The sequence below is a fragment of the Corythoichthys intestinalis genome, chromosome 4 (genome assembly GCF_030265065.1).
Source record: "Corythoichthys intestinalis isolate RoL2023-P3 chromosome 4, ASM3026506v1, whole genome shotgun sequence".
NCBI lineage: Eukaryota > Metazoa > Chordata > Actinopteri > Syngnathiformes > Syngnathidae > Corythoichthys > Corythoichthys intestinalis.
In genome coordinates, this window is record NC_080398.1 from 18820036 (window position 1) to 18833737 (window position 13702).

The window sequence follows — 13702 nt, forward strand, 5'->3', positions numbered from 1 at the left end:
TAGAGACTGTTCATTACGGCCTAGATCAGACAGAAACAGACATGAGCTTGGGCGCTATACAGAAATGATCTTCAAATCCCCCCTCCTGCACATATTTCACATGTCAGCGGGTCTTGTTATCCCAAAGTTATACCCATTTTGCACTATTCAGAAAGCTGTATCATGTCATTAGCATAAATGTCAGTTCATATTTTAATTTAATACCAACATAACATTTTTAAGTTAGTCATCCACACCAGTCAGTAGTTTTACACACACAAAAACATGTTTAGTTTCAACGAAATTGGATTTAAAAACATTAGCTCCTTAGTCCGACTGAATTATTTTTACATTGAATTGAACACCCATGAATGGAAATTGAATTCATATTTCATAGTCAGGTCAGACTACACTTTCTCCACGTCTTTCAACATTCACTCCGGAAGGCAGACCAGAATAACACCATTATGACAGCAATAGCAAAGGAAACAAAACAGGGATGTTATCGGAGTCATCTTTTTTTTTTCTTCAAATATATGGAAATGGACAATATGTTGTTGGATTTGAACAAAGTGTGAATTTTCATGTACAATGATGGGACCAAAGATCAAAATTATGGCTTGATAAATTTGTGGTCACTCATCAAAAAAACTGCACAATTCAAAAGGAAAATTGATCGAATGTGTGTTAGGTGGAAGTAGACATAACACCAGAAAGAAAAACTGAAAAAAGGGGTTCCCACAAAGTGTCTTTTTAAAAATGTAAAAAAATTTTAATTTATCATTTTGATTCGGGCTGCAGCTATCGATTATTTTAGTTATCGATTAATCTATCAACTAGTTAGTTCGAATAATCGAGCAATCGGATTAGGAACATTTAATGTGTTGCAGAATAAATTTTAGGAAATTAAGATTGCAGTTTCAAAAGAGCATTAAATGCGAATACAAAATAAAATTCCCCAGTGTTAGTTCAAACTATGCAGAATTGCACTTTCATTTAAACATATATTTACAATAACTAAGCTTAGCCTAAAATGGAATAAATAAAAAAAATCAATAAATTAGAATTAGCACTTGGTTAACTTTCATAGCAAAATTTTATTTACAATGCTCCTAACAAATCATGAAAACACATATTCCCTCATAAAACGGCTCTATACACTTATTAACTAAATTATGAATACATTAAAAAACATATTAGCTCAAATAAAAAAAAAAACTACCTCTGGTTGGTCTAAACAGGGGGCAGCTGGATTCAGCCATGTTAAATGAGTTATGTCATATTCACTTCACTGTTGCTACTAGAGGGCAGTATATCCACCCAAATCAAAAAAATTGAATGCAAACACCTTCATAACAAACCAGTACAACATTACTATAATAATAATAATACTCAAAGCAGCAAAATTGGATTCGAAACTTTTTCTAATCGAGTTAATCGATTAATCAATTCAGCACTAATTTTGATCTAGATTAAGACTCAGGTAAATTCTGTTTCGATTATGCTTTATATCTTTTTTTCATACCACCCAGGTAACCAAATAAATAAAACCCCCATCAAAACAAATGGGAAGGATTTCTACAGTTTCCATTATTATCCTGTATATCACCAAAGTGACTTAGTTAATTATTAAATTTCTAAAGATGGGTCCGATCACGTCATTTTCAAAGTATCGAAATCGGCAAAAAAATATCGGGCATGCCTTTTTTAAAAAATATATATATATATATATTTTTTTTAAATTGAATCGTTTTCTAATTGTATTTAACATTACAAAATGTCTTACACTCATCCAGAGACTTTAGTTTTGGCTTAAAATAGGGCTATCAAATTTATCGCGTTAACGGCGGTAATTAATTTTTAAAAAATTAATCACGTTAAAATATTTAACGCAATTACCGCATGCGCTGCACGATCCACTCACGCATTGTCGCGTTCAATTTATAATGGTGCCGTTTTATCTATATATAGAGGTAAAAGGCAGCGTAAAATGAGTAGAGTGAGTTTCGGCAGTCTTTGTATACTTTTTTAATTGGCTAAAGCCTTAAAATCCCTCTCTCAACAATTAGAAATATCGTGAGAAGCAATGTGGGGAAGAGAGGTAGTGGTTGATCTTTTTCTTAACACCGTATGTTATTTCCCAACGCAGAGAAGATATATCAATTGGTGCCACTACGCACAGTCATGGTTGCACTTCCCATCAAGCATTTGGTCAGAACAGTTAAATGGCTACAGTATCATTTACTGAAAGCTCAACAAATACACTAGATGGTAATATTTAGTCACAATATACAAAGTCACATTTATCCTTTAAGAATTACAAGTCTTTCTATCCGTGGATCCCTCTCATAGAAAGAATGTTAATAATGTAAATGCCATCTTAAGGATTTATTGCCATAATAAACAAATACAGTACTTATGTACTGTATTTTGAATGTATATATTCGTCCGAGTTTTATTCATTTTTTTCTTAATGCATTGCCAAAATGTATATGATCGGGAAAAATTATCGGGAATGATTGGAATTGAATCGGGAGCAAAAAAAAAAAAAAAGCAATCGGATCGGGAAATATCGGGATCGGCAGATACTCAAACTAAAACGATCGGGAATGGATCGGGAGAAAAAAAAAACATGATTGGAAACCCCCTAAAAATTTCTTCTAACAGATTCTACGGTGCATATACCCTAATTTTCGAACAATAGGGCGCACTTGACTATAAGCCGCCACACACCAAATTTGACAGGAAAACGGCATTTGTTCAGAATAAGCTCCACTGGACTATAAAGCGTAGCAGTCCTCACTGTGTTATGGGATATTTACACCAAAATATATTAACCGGTAACACTTTAATTGACAGCGGCATCTTAAGACTGTCATCAGACCAAATGAACCACCATGAAGCTTTGAAATGACTGCAAAGCTTCATTGCTTCAAGAAGCTTCATTTGGCCATCACTGCTCCCATGGGGGAGACAGTCAACCTCCTGCTGTCAACGCTGTTGTCATCCAACATGCCTCCTAGCATGCATTGCAGCGCAACAGATGTAAATAACACTCAAATTCTGTGCGAACTATTTCATCAGTTGCTGTTCCAGTTGTTTCATTAATTTGTAGTTATTGTATTTGGTAACACTTTATTTGATAGTGGCGCCATAAGACAATCGTAATTATGAAATAACACTGTCATGAGCATTAATGACTGCTTATAACAGATGTCATCTAGTCTCATCCGGCAAATTATCTCACTTTTGAATAGATGTAAAAGATCCCAGCTGGACATAAATGGAGTTAGTGACATAATTTGTCGGATAACACTGAATGGCATCTGTCATAAGCATTCAGTAATGCCGGGCCAGGCATGAAAACCACTCACCTTTCGGCGAAATTCGCCGTTTTGAAGTCAAAAAGGGTGACCTACGTGAATTGTGTAGATCCGAGGAGAACATTTTTAGAGGGGGAGGGGGGGGTCGTAAGTCCATCTAAGTAACTAACGACAAGTTTTATTGAAGTTGCTAAGCCTGTCGCGATATGCAATGAGTCCATTTATCGCAAGGTAAAGAAAAATGAAAGCGGTACTTTTCACGGCTGCGTTTTATCACCGCGTGCGTATATACATTTGTGCGTGCGTGTCGATGAAATATGAGACTCCAGTTGTTGTGTCCAGATGTTTATTGGTCAACAACACGCCGCAGAATTACAGTTCACACATAAGGAAACACATCTATATTAAACACTGTAAACGTTAGCATTGCTACACTGAGACAATGGGGAAAAAGACAACTTACTTTAGCCTGCTATATAAAACATTGGCAGTCTTTTCCAAAACGCAAACTTGCGGTTCAAAGGTGACACTTAAAACATGAAAAATCGCTGGTTAACAGCATTTGCAAGCAAAAAAATGAAGAAAAAAAAAATGAAAAGTGCTTTTTGCGGAGTGTAACGTTGTTAGCGGTTTAGCAAACGTACTTCCGGTGAACATTTCAAAATAAAAGCGCGTCACGTTTGTCATAAATAACGATTTCTGAAGTTAATCCCACATACTTCAGAATTAATATATAATATGCAAATACTGTAATACTACAGAATTCAGATTTTACACTAAGAATAACTTTAAAATGACACCCTTTTTAAAAAAATATGACTGGCAATTAATATTATAATTATTATAATACTATTATACAGTTGTGGTCAAAAGTTTACATACACTTGTGAAGAACATAATGTCATGGCTCTCTTGAGTTTCCAGTTATTTCTACAACTCGGATTTTTCTCTGATAGGGTGATTGGAACAGATACTTCTTTGTCACAAAAAACATTCATAAAGTTTGGTTCTTTTATGACTTTATTATGGGTGAACAGAAAAAAGTGATCAAATCTGCTGGGTCGAAAATATACATACAGCAGCGCTAATATTTGGTAACATGTCCCTTGGCCATTTTCACGTCAATTAGGCGCTTTTGGTAGCCATCCACAAGCTTCTGGCAAGCTTCTGGTTGAATCTTTGACCAGAATTGGTGCAGTTCAGTTAAATTTGATGGCTTTCTAACATGGACTTGTTTCTTCAGCATTGTCCACAAGTTCTCAATGGGGTTTAAGTCAGGACTTTGGGAAGGCCATTCGAGCCATTCCATTACCACTTTTGATGTGTGTTTGGGGTCATTGTCCTGTTGGAACACCCAACTGCGCCCAAGACCCAATCTTCGGGCTGTTGACGTTAGGTTATCTTGAAGAATTTGAAGGTAATCCTCCTTCTTCATTATCCCATTTACTCTCTGTAAAGCACCAGTTCCATTGGTAGCAAAACAGCCCCACAGCATAATACTACCACCACCGTGCTTGACGGTAGGCATGGTGTACTTGGGGTTAAAGGCCTCACCTTTTCTCCTCCAAACATATTGCTGGGCATTGTGGCCAAACAGCTCGATTTTTGTTTCGTCTGACCACAGAACTTTCCTCCAGAAGGTCTGATCTTTGTCTATGTGATCAGCAGCAAACTTCAGTCGAGCCTTAAGGTGCCGCTTTTGGAGCAAGGGCTTCCTTCTTGCACGGCAGCCTCTCAGTCCATGGAGATGCAAAACATGCTTGACTGTGGACACTGACACCTGTGTTCCAGCAGCTTCTAATTCTTGGCAGAACTGCTTTTTGGTGATTCTCGGTTGAATCTGATTCTTCACCCTCCTGACCAATTTTCTCTCAGCAGCAGGTGATAGCTTGCGATTTCTTCCTGATCGTGGCAGTGACAAAAAAGTGCCATGCACTTTATACTTACAAACAATTGTTTGCACTGTTGCTCTTGGGACCTGCAGCTGCTTTGAAATGGCTCCAAGTGACTTTCCTGACTTGTTCAAGTCAATGATTGTTCAAGTCAATAATCACTCGCTAATTTGTGTTGCTGTATGTATATTTTTGACCCAGCAGATTTGATCACTTTTTCTGTTAACCCATAATAAAGTCGTAAAAGAACCAAACTTCATGAATGTTTTTTGTGACAAAGAAGTATCTGTTCCAATCACTCTATCGGAGAAAAATCAGAGTTGTAGAAATAACTGGAAACTCAAGAGAGCCATGACATTATGTTCTTCACAAGTGTATGTAAACTTTTGACCACAACTGTATATAGTAGTATACTATAATAATAATGCTAGACATTTTTTTTTTTTTTTTTTGATAAGAATTGTTTTGAATCATGTTGGAAAGGCGAAGTCAATGTTCTGAATCTGTTTACATTCCATTCTTTTGCACTAGTAAATGCTATCAGCTAAGCCTGCACAATATATCGTTTAAACATCGTCTTCGCACTGTGCGCATGCGCAATTATCACATCGCAGGACGTGCAATTTTTTTTCTTTTTTTTTTTTTCAACATTTAAACTTTTGTTTTACTTTATGAACACAGTAAGTGTGCGATCCTGGATTAAACTGAGTTATAATGGCACCATTTTTCAGAGCATTGGAATTTAAAAACAACCTACATTCATGTTTTTCTGCTTCATGCTCTTACAGCACCATAGTGTCTCACTCTCCCTCCTGCTAGGCAGCGCGACCAAACTGTTTTTCTTCGTCAACAGTGCAGCTATCCCGAACGGAGCTATTCAAGTTATTTGCAGAAAAATTTCTCGTATTAATATCGCTATATAATATCGCAAACTCCCCAAAAATCGCAATGATCGTTTTTTCCAATATCGTTCAGACCTATTATCAGCATTTGACCTCAATGTTCATGTGTGATTACCGTAATTTCCCGAATATAACGCGCACTTTTTTTCCCCAAAATCAACTTGTAAAACCATGATGCGCATTATCAACGGGTACATGGATGGAGACAGAAATATACGTATATATATTACATGTATATATAAACCGATTTTTTTTTTATTGACACGGCCACGTTGTGTTGAAGAAACATATGCGGCGACCCGTTGCCGACCATTACGATACGTGACGTCACCATTTTTTTTCGTTAATACTTCACTTTAATCGGCCGAATGATTTCGTCTGTTTTTTTCACTCTTCATAAAGCACAGAATTTAGCTTCTTGAACTCATTTGAGTCAACATTTATTGCAGCTCCGCAACTCTGACCATCACAAACGTAAGCACACACTTCCTGTGTCCGTCAAGTATATCTGTCCCTCAGGAAACTCAAACCCAGATAACAATAGTTCCTATTGTTACTGTCGTGTTGACAGCGATGAGCTCTCACGGATTTCCGACTTACGTTCTCACTTTCATTTTACCGTATCAATCCATGGAAGAAACATTTATTCATCATGATGAAATGAGCAAGTTATACAGCAGCCTTTAAAAGAAAAGTCACATCTGTTTTGTTTTCTCCTAGATTCTGGTAAGTTGGAGAAGTTATCAAATCATATTATTACCGTACATATTGTCAGTTTATGGTAATGTTTTGAACTACCAATGTGCTATGCTTGTGCTGTGTTTCACCAGTCAGTAAAATGACATTTCTGTATCTGTACACGAGCTCTATTTTCTTGTATTCTTCTATTTATTGGTGCTAAAATTAGAGTGCGCGTTATAAACAGGTACAATAACGCGTAAAATAATTTTGCCTAGATTTTGCAAGTAAATTTGGGGTGCGCATTATACACGGGTGCGCCTTATATTCGGGAAATTATGGTAATTATTGTAATTTACATGTTTATTTGTACTTTAAGAAAGAATTTAAGTGTTCCAAAATGTTTTTGTGAATTAATAAATGTCAACAAAAGTTTAATTGCTAAATTACTAAAAAAAAATTAGTCGACTAATTGTAAAAATAGTTGGCTGACTAATCGGGAGAAAATTAGTCGTTTGGGACAGCCCTACCGGAACATATTTCCTCCACACCCTTCTCACCTTTTTAACCCCTGACCCATTTTCATGCCTACCCATGATAGTGTCATGTCATAATTATGACGTTCTTATGACGGTCTTATGACAGTCTTATGACTCCGCTGTCAAATAAAGTGTTACCTGTTAACCCAAATAAATCAAGAAATAAGCCACACTGGCCGAAAAGCCGCAGGATGCAATATGAGGGGGAAAAGTAGCGGCTTATAGTCCGAAAATTACGGTATATACTAAGACAATGATAGTAGTCCAATAAAATGGAGAAGTCGAACTGGGGAAGTAACTAGATGTTTTTGGATTAAAACATGCTGATTGTTTTTGTCTCCTCGTACCCCTTATTCAGGAGGTTGCGAGAGGAGCAGCAACAACTCAGGACATCCTCACTCCCTGCCATCCCCAACCCCTTTCCTGAGCTCTGCAGTCCAGCCAGCTCGCCTGTACTCGGTCCTGGGTCACTACCTCCAAGAGAACCCTCCACAGGCATATATGTAAGTGCAACTCTCACCAAATCAAGAACATACATTCCACTCTGTTCGGGCTTTTATGTGGTTTTGCCCTTTTGAAATGTCAGTAAAACGGTATGTGGTTTTGCAAAATGTTAAAATACTGTCCACATACAGTAAGCCAGATGCCTCATCCCTTGGTGAAAGGGACATCTGTAATAAATGAGGGCATTTTGATTGACTTGATAGCTTGTGAAGCAGGCCACAGAGGAATTGTGTTTATTGTTTTGCAGATTTGGAATATCATAAATCAGTTGAACTGAGCGGTCTGGTGTGTGTTGCACATGGACATTTAGGAATTTCCCTGGCCAACAGCTGCCCCATATTTTGCTCATTTCAGACATTGTGATTGCTAGCACATGACTTCTTCAGTATATGTGTGTTGTGTGTAAATGTGTCCATGACAGGATTGTATATGACTGTGCCAGATTAACTTCTGTGTCTAAGATTAGGACACTGACCTGTCTGTTTCTGGAGATTGAATAGTCGTTGTCATCAATATTATAGTTGTTAATGATCTGCATATGGGGCCATCCAGTGCTGCTTCCAGTAATGTACTGTACTAGTTTACCGTAATGTGTGACCAAACTATCAGATGTGTCTTGCCTGTGATCCAGAGCCTGCACTTGACACTGATTCCTTTTGCACTCCCAGTAAAGGCATTTTGCACGTCTAAGTTTAATATTACTAGCTGACAATGAGTTTTGTGGGTAAATAGTATTTTATAGCATTTAAGCTAGAGGACTTTTGCTATGCAAGTTAGCAAATTGTTCTATTGTTGTACTTAGATCATCATTTATTTATTTATGTACCATTTGAGGCTCAGCTCAGGTATTTCATTTTTAAATGACTGAAGAAAAACTCACACACACTTTTATTTTGTTCTCGCTTTTAATGCTCTTTTGAAAGTGCAATCTTATTAAGTCCAAAGCTCCTAAAATGTATTCTGCAACGCATGAAATGTTCCTAATACGATTACTCAATTATTCGAACTGACTAGATGATAGATTAATCGACTACTAGAATAATCGATAGATGTAGCCCTAGTTAAGATTACAATTTGAGAAATTAATACACATGCTTAATGTTAAACACAGCTTCCAAACCTTAAGTTTCACTCAAGTTCATTATGAGGAGGGAAGTTGTTTATTTCCATGTGGAAAGCTTGTCAGCTTAAATTGCTAGCAGTGACATAGATTCAGTTCTGCACTGTAAATTTTAGTTGTAAAGGTCAAAAAGTCCAAAATGAATGTCTTTCAAAGTGACATAAGTATGGCTCAAAATAACTAGGCCAGGCAAGACGGGAATTTTGTTGACGTTTTAATTCCCAGATGGCCCATTAAGAGTGCCATGTGGACCAGGAAATGAGTGGGGGACTTGAAGAGGTGCAGGGGAGCTGTAAATGATGAACTGAGGTAAAGCTCTGTGACTTTTTCTGTAAACTAAGCTGACATTTAAATATCCCGTGATCCAACTGATCCAGAGAACTTTTTATTTTTTTCCACTCAATTCTTTTTTAGAGCAACTAGAAGGTGTTTGCAAGAATTAGTAGTGCACGTCTGCTGCCTTTAAAATGTTCTGTATATTAAAATGTTCTGAGGAGGAATAATTTTTTTCCCTAATTTTTGCCATGCGTTAGGTAGGAGCTGTGGAAAACTCATGTCCTAGTGTTTACAGTGTACACACTGCAAACGCTCATGTAAACTGGTGTGAGTGAGCTCCTGCATGTGTTTTCAGGTTGTGTGTTTGCAACTTTGCCTGGTAGTTTGCCTCTGACTTCTGTAAACTATTTACAGATTTGGCATGGTCTGTCCATTGTTGATGGCAATGGAAACTATGTCTCATTGTGGTTGTTCTTTAGTGGAAATCCAATTCAGCACCTTTCTACTCTGAAAAAACTTCCCGAAAATGTGGCTCACCAGACATTTGCAACTGAATGTGTACAAACCCAGTAACACCAGTTCCTTGCTGGCTCTTGAGTGATTTAAAGATAAAAATGATATGAGGATTATTGAGAATGATCATTACGGTAACTTATCAATGGTCATTGCCACACTTCACAACCCCTGACATTTTGTTTTAAACACAGGTATAATTTTCTTAGCATTTGCCTTGATTTCTATCTGTCTGTTCACTGTTAAGAGTCTTTCCACACCTCTTCACATACATGTTGTGCAGTCACCTGGAGCGCTGATTCTATTTGTTTTAGTGAATTCCTCCACACGCTCTTGACAGAAGCATAACACCCCAATGCTTTAAGTGCCTGTGACAGCATAAAAATAACATTATTATGTGAATTAGAATCATATTTTGAGACGATTCAACTATATACAACAATTTGGCAAAGGCAGATGACGAGAAATTAGTCTTTTGATCTGCCTTTTAGCCCTACGTGTCATTATAGCGCTCTAGTGTCCCCAGCTGGAGGATGACGTCGGCAGGGCACGATTTCATCTGATTTAAAATTCAGCCCATTGAGAAGGAACATTCAAAACGAGGAAAATGCGACTAAGAGAGCAGCAAAATGTCATATATGTCCAATATTTTTACAGGGTATTTGTTTTTCCCCAATTGCTATGTAAATGGTTTGGTCATGACAAATAACAGTCTTGTGCTAAATGGAATAAGAAATATTAAAAATACATGTATTCATTACGACAGGTGAAAATTACTGCATAATGGTCAAAACTGTCAACTTCTTGCACCTCTCGAACGGTATTTTATGCCACTGGAGTTAGTCCGGCTTTTGTCATTTCCCTGCCCCGGCTTCGGAGACCGAGGAAAGAGAGTAAACAAAACAGGTGGCGTGGCAGCTGGCGGAAATGCTACCCCAAACTGAGCGCTGTTTCAAAGTCTTATTCTCGCCTTTCGAAAACGAAAAATCACATAAAACTACCCCGGATTATGTCACACGGCGGCAGGATTGATTGTCTTCACCGATCGGCCAACACCTCGTCGGCAAGCAAGTTACAACTCATCGTTCCCCTGCTGCGGGCAGGAGTACTTCTTGCCGGGGAAGCAGCTGGAGAATGACCGCCGAGTGGCTGTTCCAATCTTTTTCGCCTTTCGAAAACAAAAAATAGCACAAAACTACCCCAACTCATGTCACACACGGCGGCGAGGCTGACAGCCTTCACAGATTGTCCAGCCTATGGCAGCGACCAAATTTCGGCTCGTCGCTGCGGGCAGTTCTCGTTGCCGGGGAAGAACCTGTAGAATGACTGCCCGACAAACCAGCTGCCGTCGGAGGAGCGTGTGGCTGCCCGAGCCCAACCCGAGGATAGTGGTCTATTGCCGGGCACAAGAATGACCGCCCGACAAACCAGCTGACGTCGGAGGAGCGTGTGGCTGCCCGAGCCCAACCCGAGGATATGGGTCTATTGCCGGGCACACGAAGAGGGCAGAGGGGGCTGGACGATATGAAGAACCGCGGACGAGAGCGGGGGGGCTGCACGAGCATAAGCAGAGTACGCGATGAGGACCGAGGGGTGTGCGCGACAAGCCGCCGGTTGTCGGCCGAGGGGCCTTCTCAGTGGACAAGGAGCATTGTCAGCCACAAAATGCAATTGCAAGCCACCTTCTTATTAAAACGTGTGCCGTGATCCCTGTATTTGACATAATACAAAACACATAGTTTACTAACTTCCTCGTAAGTCCAATGGTCCCACAGTTGTCTGACTTGTTTCGGACAATGTTCGCGGTGAACAGGAACTTTTTGAAACCCAATAAGGCTCACACGCCTCTCCCTAGTGCAGCAACAAAAACCTGCAGCACATTTGGCTGGCGTGATGTGAAAAATAAACGAATTCATCAGCAAAATCAGCTGAATCCATCTGCGTGCTATAAAGCAGGGGTCCCCAAACTACAGCCCGTGGGCTGGATACGGCCCGCCTCCACATTTGGTCCGGCCCCCTGAACAATACCAGAGGGCATTTTAAATTTTTTAATGTCAATAGTGTTATTTATTTCCTGGCCTTTTTCTGTGAAGAACTCAGAGAGGGTTATTTGGTTATTATCTATTTAATTAATAGTGTTATTATTATTATATTATATTATTATTTTTATTTTATTTACTTTTGTTCCGTGAAGAATCCAGAAAGGGTTTTTTGATTGTGGCTTTCTGAAAAACGATCATTTTCACATTTAGGCACTCCTGCAATCGACACACTTTTTCTGTCCAAAACTGACCCCGGCCGCTCATCAGAGAAGGGAAAAGTTATGTGGCCCTCACAGGAAAAAGTTTGGGGACCCCTGCTATAAAGCAATGCTGTATTGTGAGATGCTGACCCGGGTGACGTCACATTCGCATTTGTCCTCAATCGAGGAAGTCACTCATTTTCATGAATATATAAATCGATCGCTTCCACACACATCTAGGCGGTCCATTTCATTCAGGAGCATAAAATACCGCGTGAAATATGAAATAAACATGCTTTTGCTGTCTAGGCACTTTAACCTCAATGCAAAATATGCTCTCTGTCCTATTTTTTTTTAAAAATCAAATTTCCACAAGGGTGGATAACCACTGCTTTTAATGTGTAAATGTTCACACCCATACAATATCGGTGCTAGGCATTGCGAGAGAGACCACTGTTTCATTTACTGGACACCGTGCTGTTAAATCTGCCAAGACCTTCCAGTGTGGGGAATTGGACATATTTATTAGATCACAGTATTTTCAGACATTGCTGGATTTACTGTACTTGGACTGCATTTCCTCTAGATCACTGCTCTTTGGTATTGCACAATCCCCTCGTCTGTGCCTTATTGTCTTTGCCTATCTTTGAGTATATGTAGATTAGGGTTTCTCTTCATACGGAAGAAGCCATTTTTTAGTGACCCTTGCTCCCTTCAATCTCTTCATCACAGTTATAAAATTTGTCTGAGTGTTTGGGCTTGTGCTATTAAATGCTGTGTCCAGTCAAGTTTTAAAAATGCTTATTTACTCATGATGAAATGCAAGGCCTAAATTAGCCCATTGAGCTATATAGGCAGCAGTGGCAGATGGTGATCTTTCAAGGAGGGGAAGCTCAATTTGTGCCTATAATATAAACGTTGTCCCTTTATCTATTTGTAAATTCTACACTCCATTCTTTCTGATGGAGGAGGGTAGGAATGGTAAATTTGACTAACTTCCCTGCCGACTAGTCTCAGAGTTGTGACTGGTCTATAAGCAAGAAAACTCGCAATTTAATACACATGTTGGCATCAGAAACATCTTAAACCACACATTCCCAAAAATGGACAGTGGGCTGGATGGACAGCTCTTGAGATTTAATTTTGCTATCTTTTCAGTTTGCCATGTTGATAATTGCGATGTTTGTTTTCCTCTTGACAATCGGCCTGCCATGATATTTACATCATCAGCCTTCGCGTTGTGACCGGGGAATCAACAGGCTGCTCTCATGCATGCCGCGTCCCGGTAAAGTCACGGACATTAAATGAGGACATGACCCGGTTAATGTCCATGTCATCTCCGTGTCAGTCGGCCTAGGAAATTGCTTTCAGACATAAGGGCTACCCGTTTAAATCCCGGGACTTAACCGAAGTTCAGCATATATCTGAAATGGGCTCAAAATGCATGTTGCTGTTTAACCGAGTAGTAAAATACGAAATGTTTAATTATGAGTAGGCGGTTAAACGATTAAACGACTAGTCGTTCAGCAGCTCAGCAGCAACCTACTGCATGATAGGGACAAAAACTGTAGAATGACAGAAGTCAGTCTCCAAACACAAGAAGCTACAAAAGAAAAAAAAAAAAACACCAGAAATGGAAGCTCGATTTTTCTCCAGTCATTTTTAACAAAGAACGTGTCACAAGGATGTTTAGGAAAGTGTTTCAATTCAGAACAAGGAATGAAAACTGAAAAA

The 13702-nt window shown here is 38.9% G+C and overlaps 1 protein-coding gene across 6 annotated transcripts in view; it reads left to right on the forward strand.

Annotated features, from left to right (window-relative positions):
- The window catches only part of LOC130915364 (growth factor receptor-bound protein 10-like), a 138719-nt gene that overhangs the window by 76628 nt on the left and 48389 nt on the right, over positions 1-13702 (forward strand). For all 6 annotated transcript variants that reach the window (XM_057835327.1, XM_057835328.1, XM_057835323.1 and 3 more), the window contains one exon: positions 7672-7816. In XM_057835327.1, the coding sequence (XP_057691310.1) occupies positions 7672-7816 (145 nt within the window). The remainder of the gene's footprint in view (positions 1-7671; positions 7817-13702) is intronic.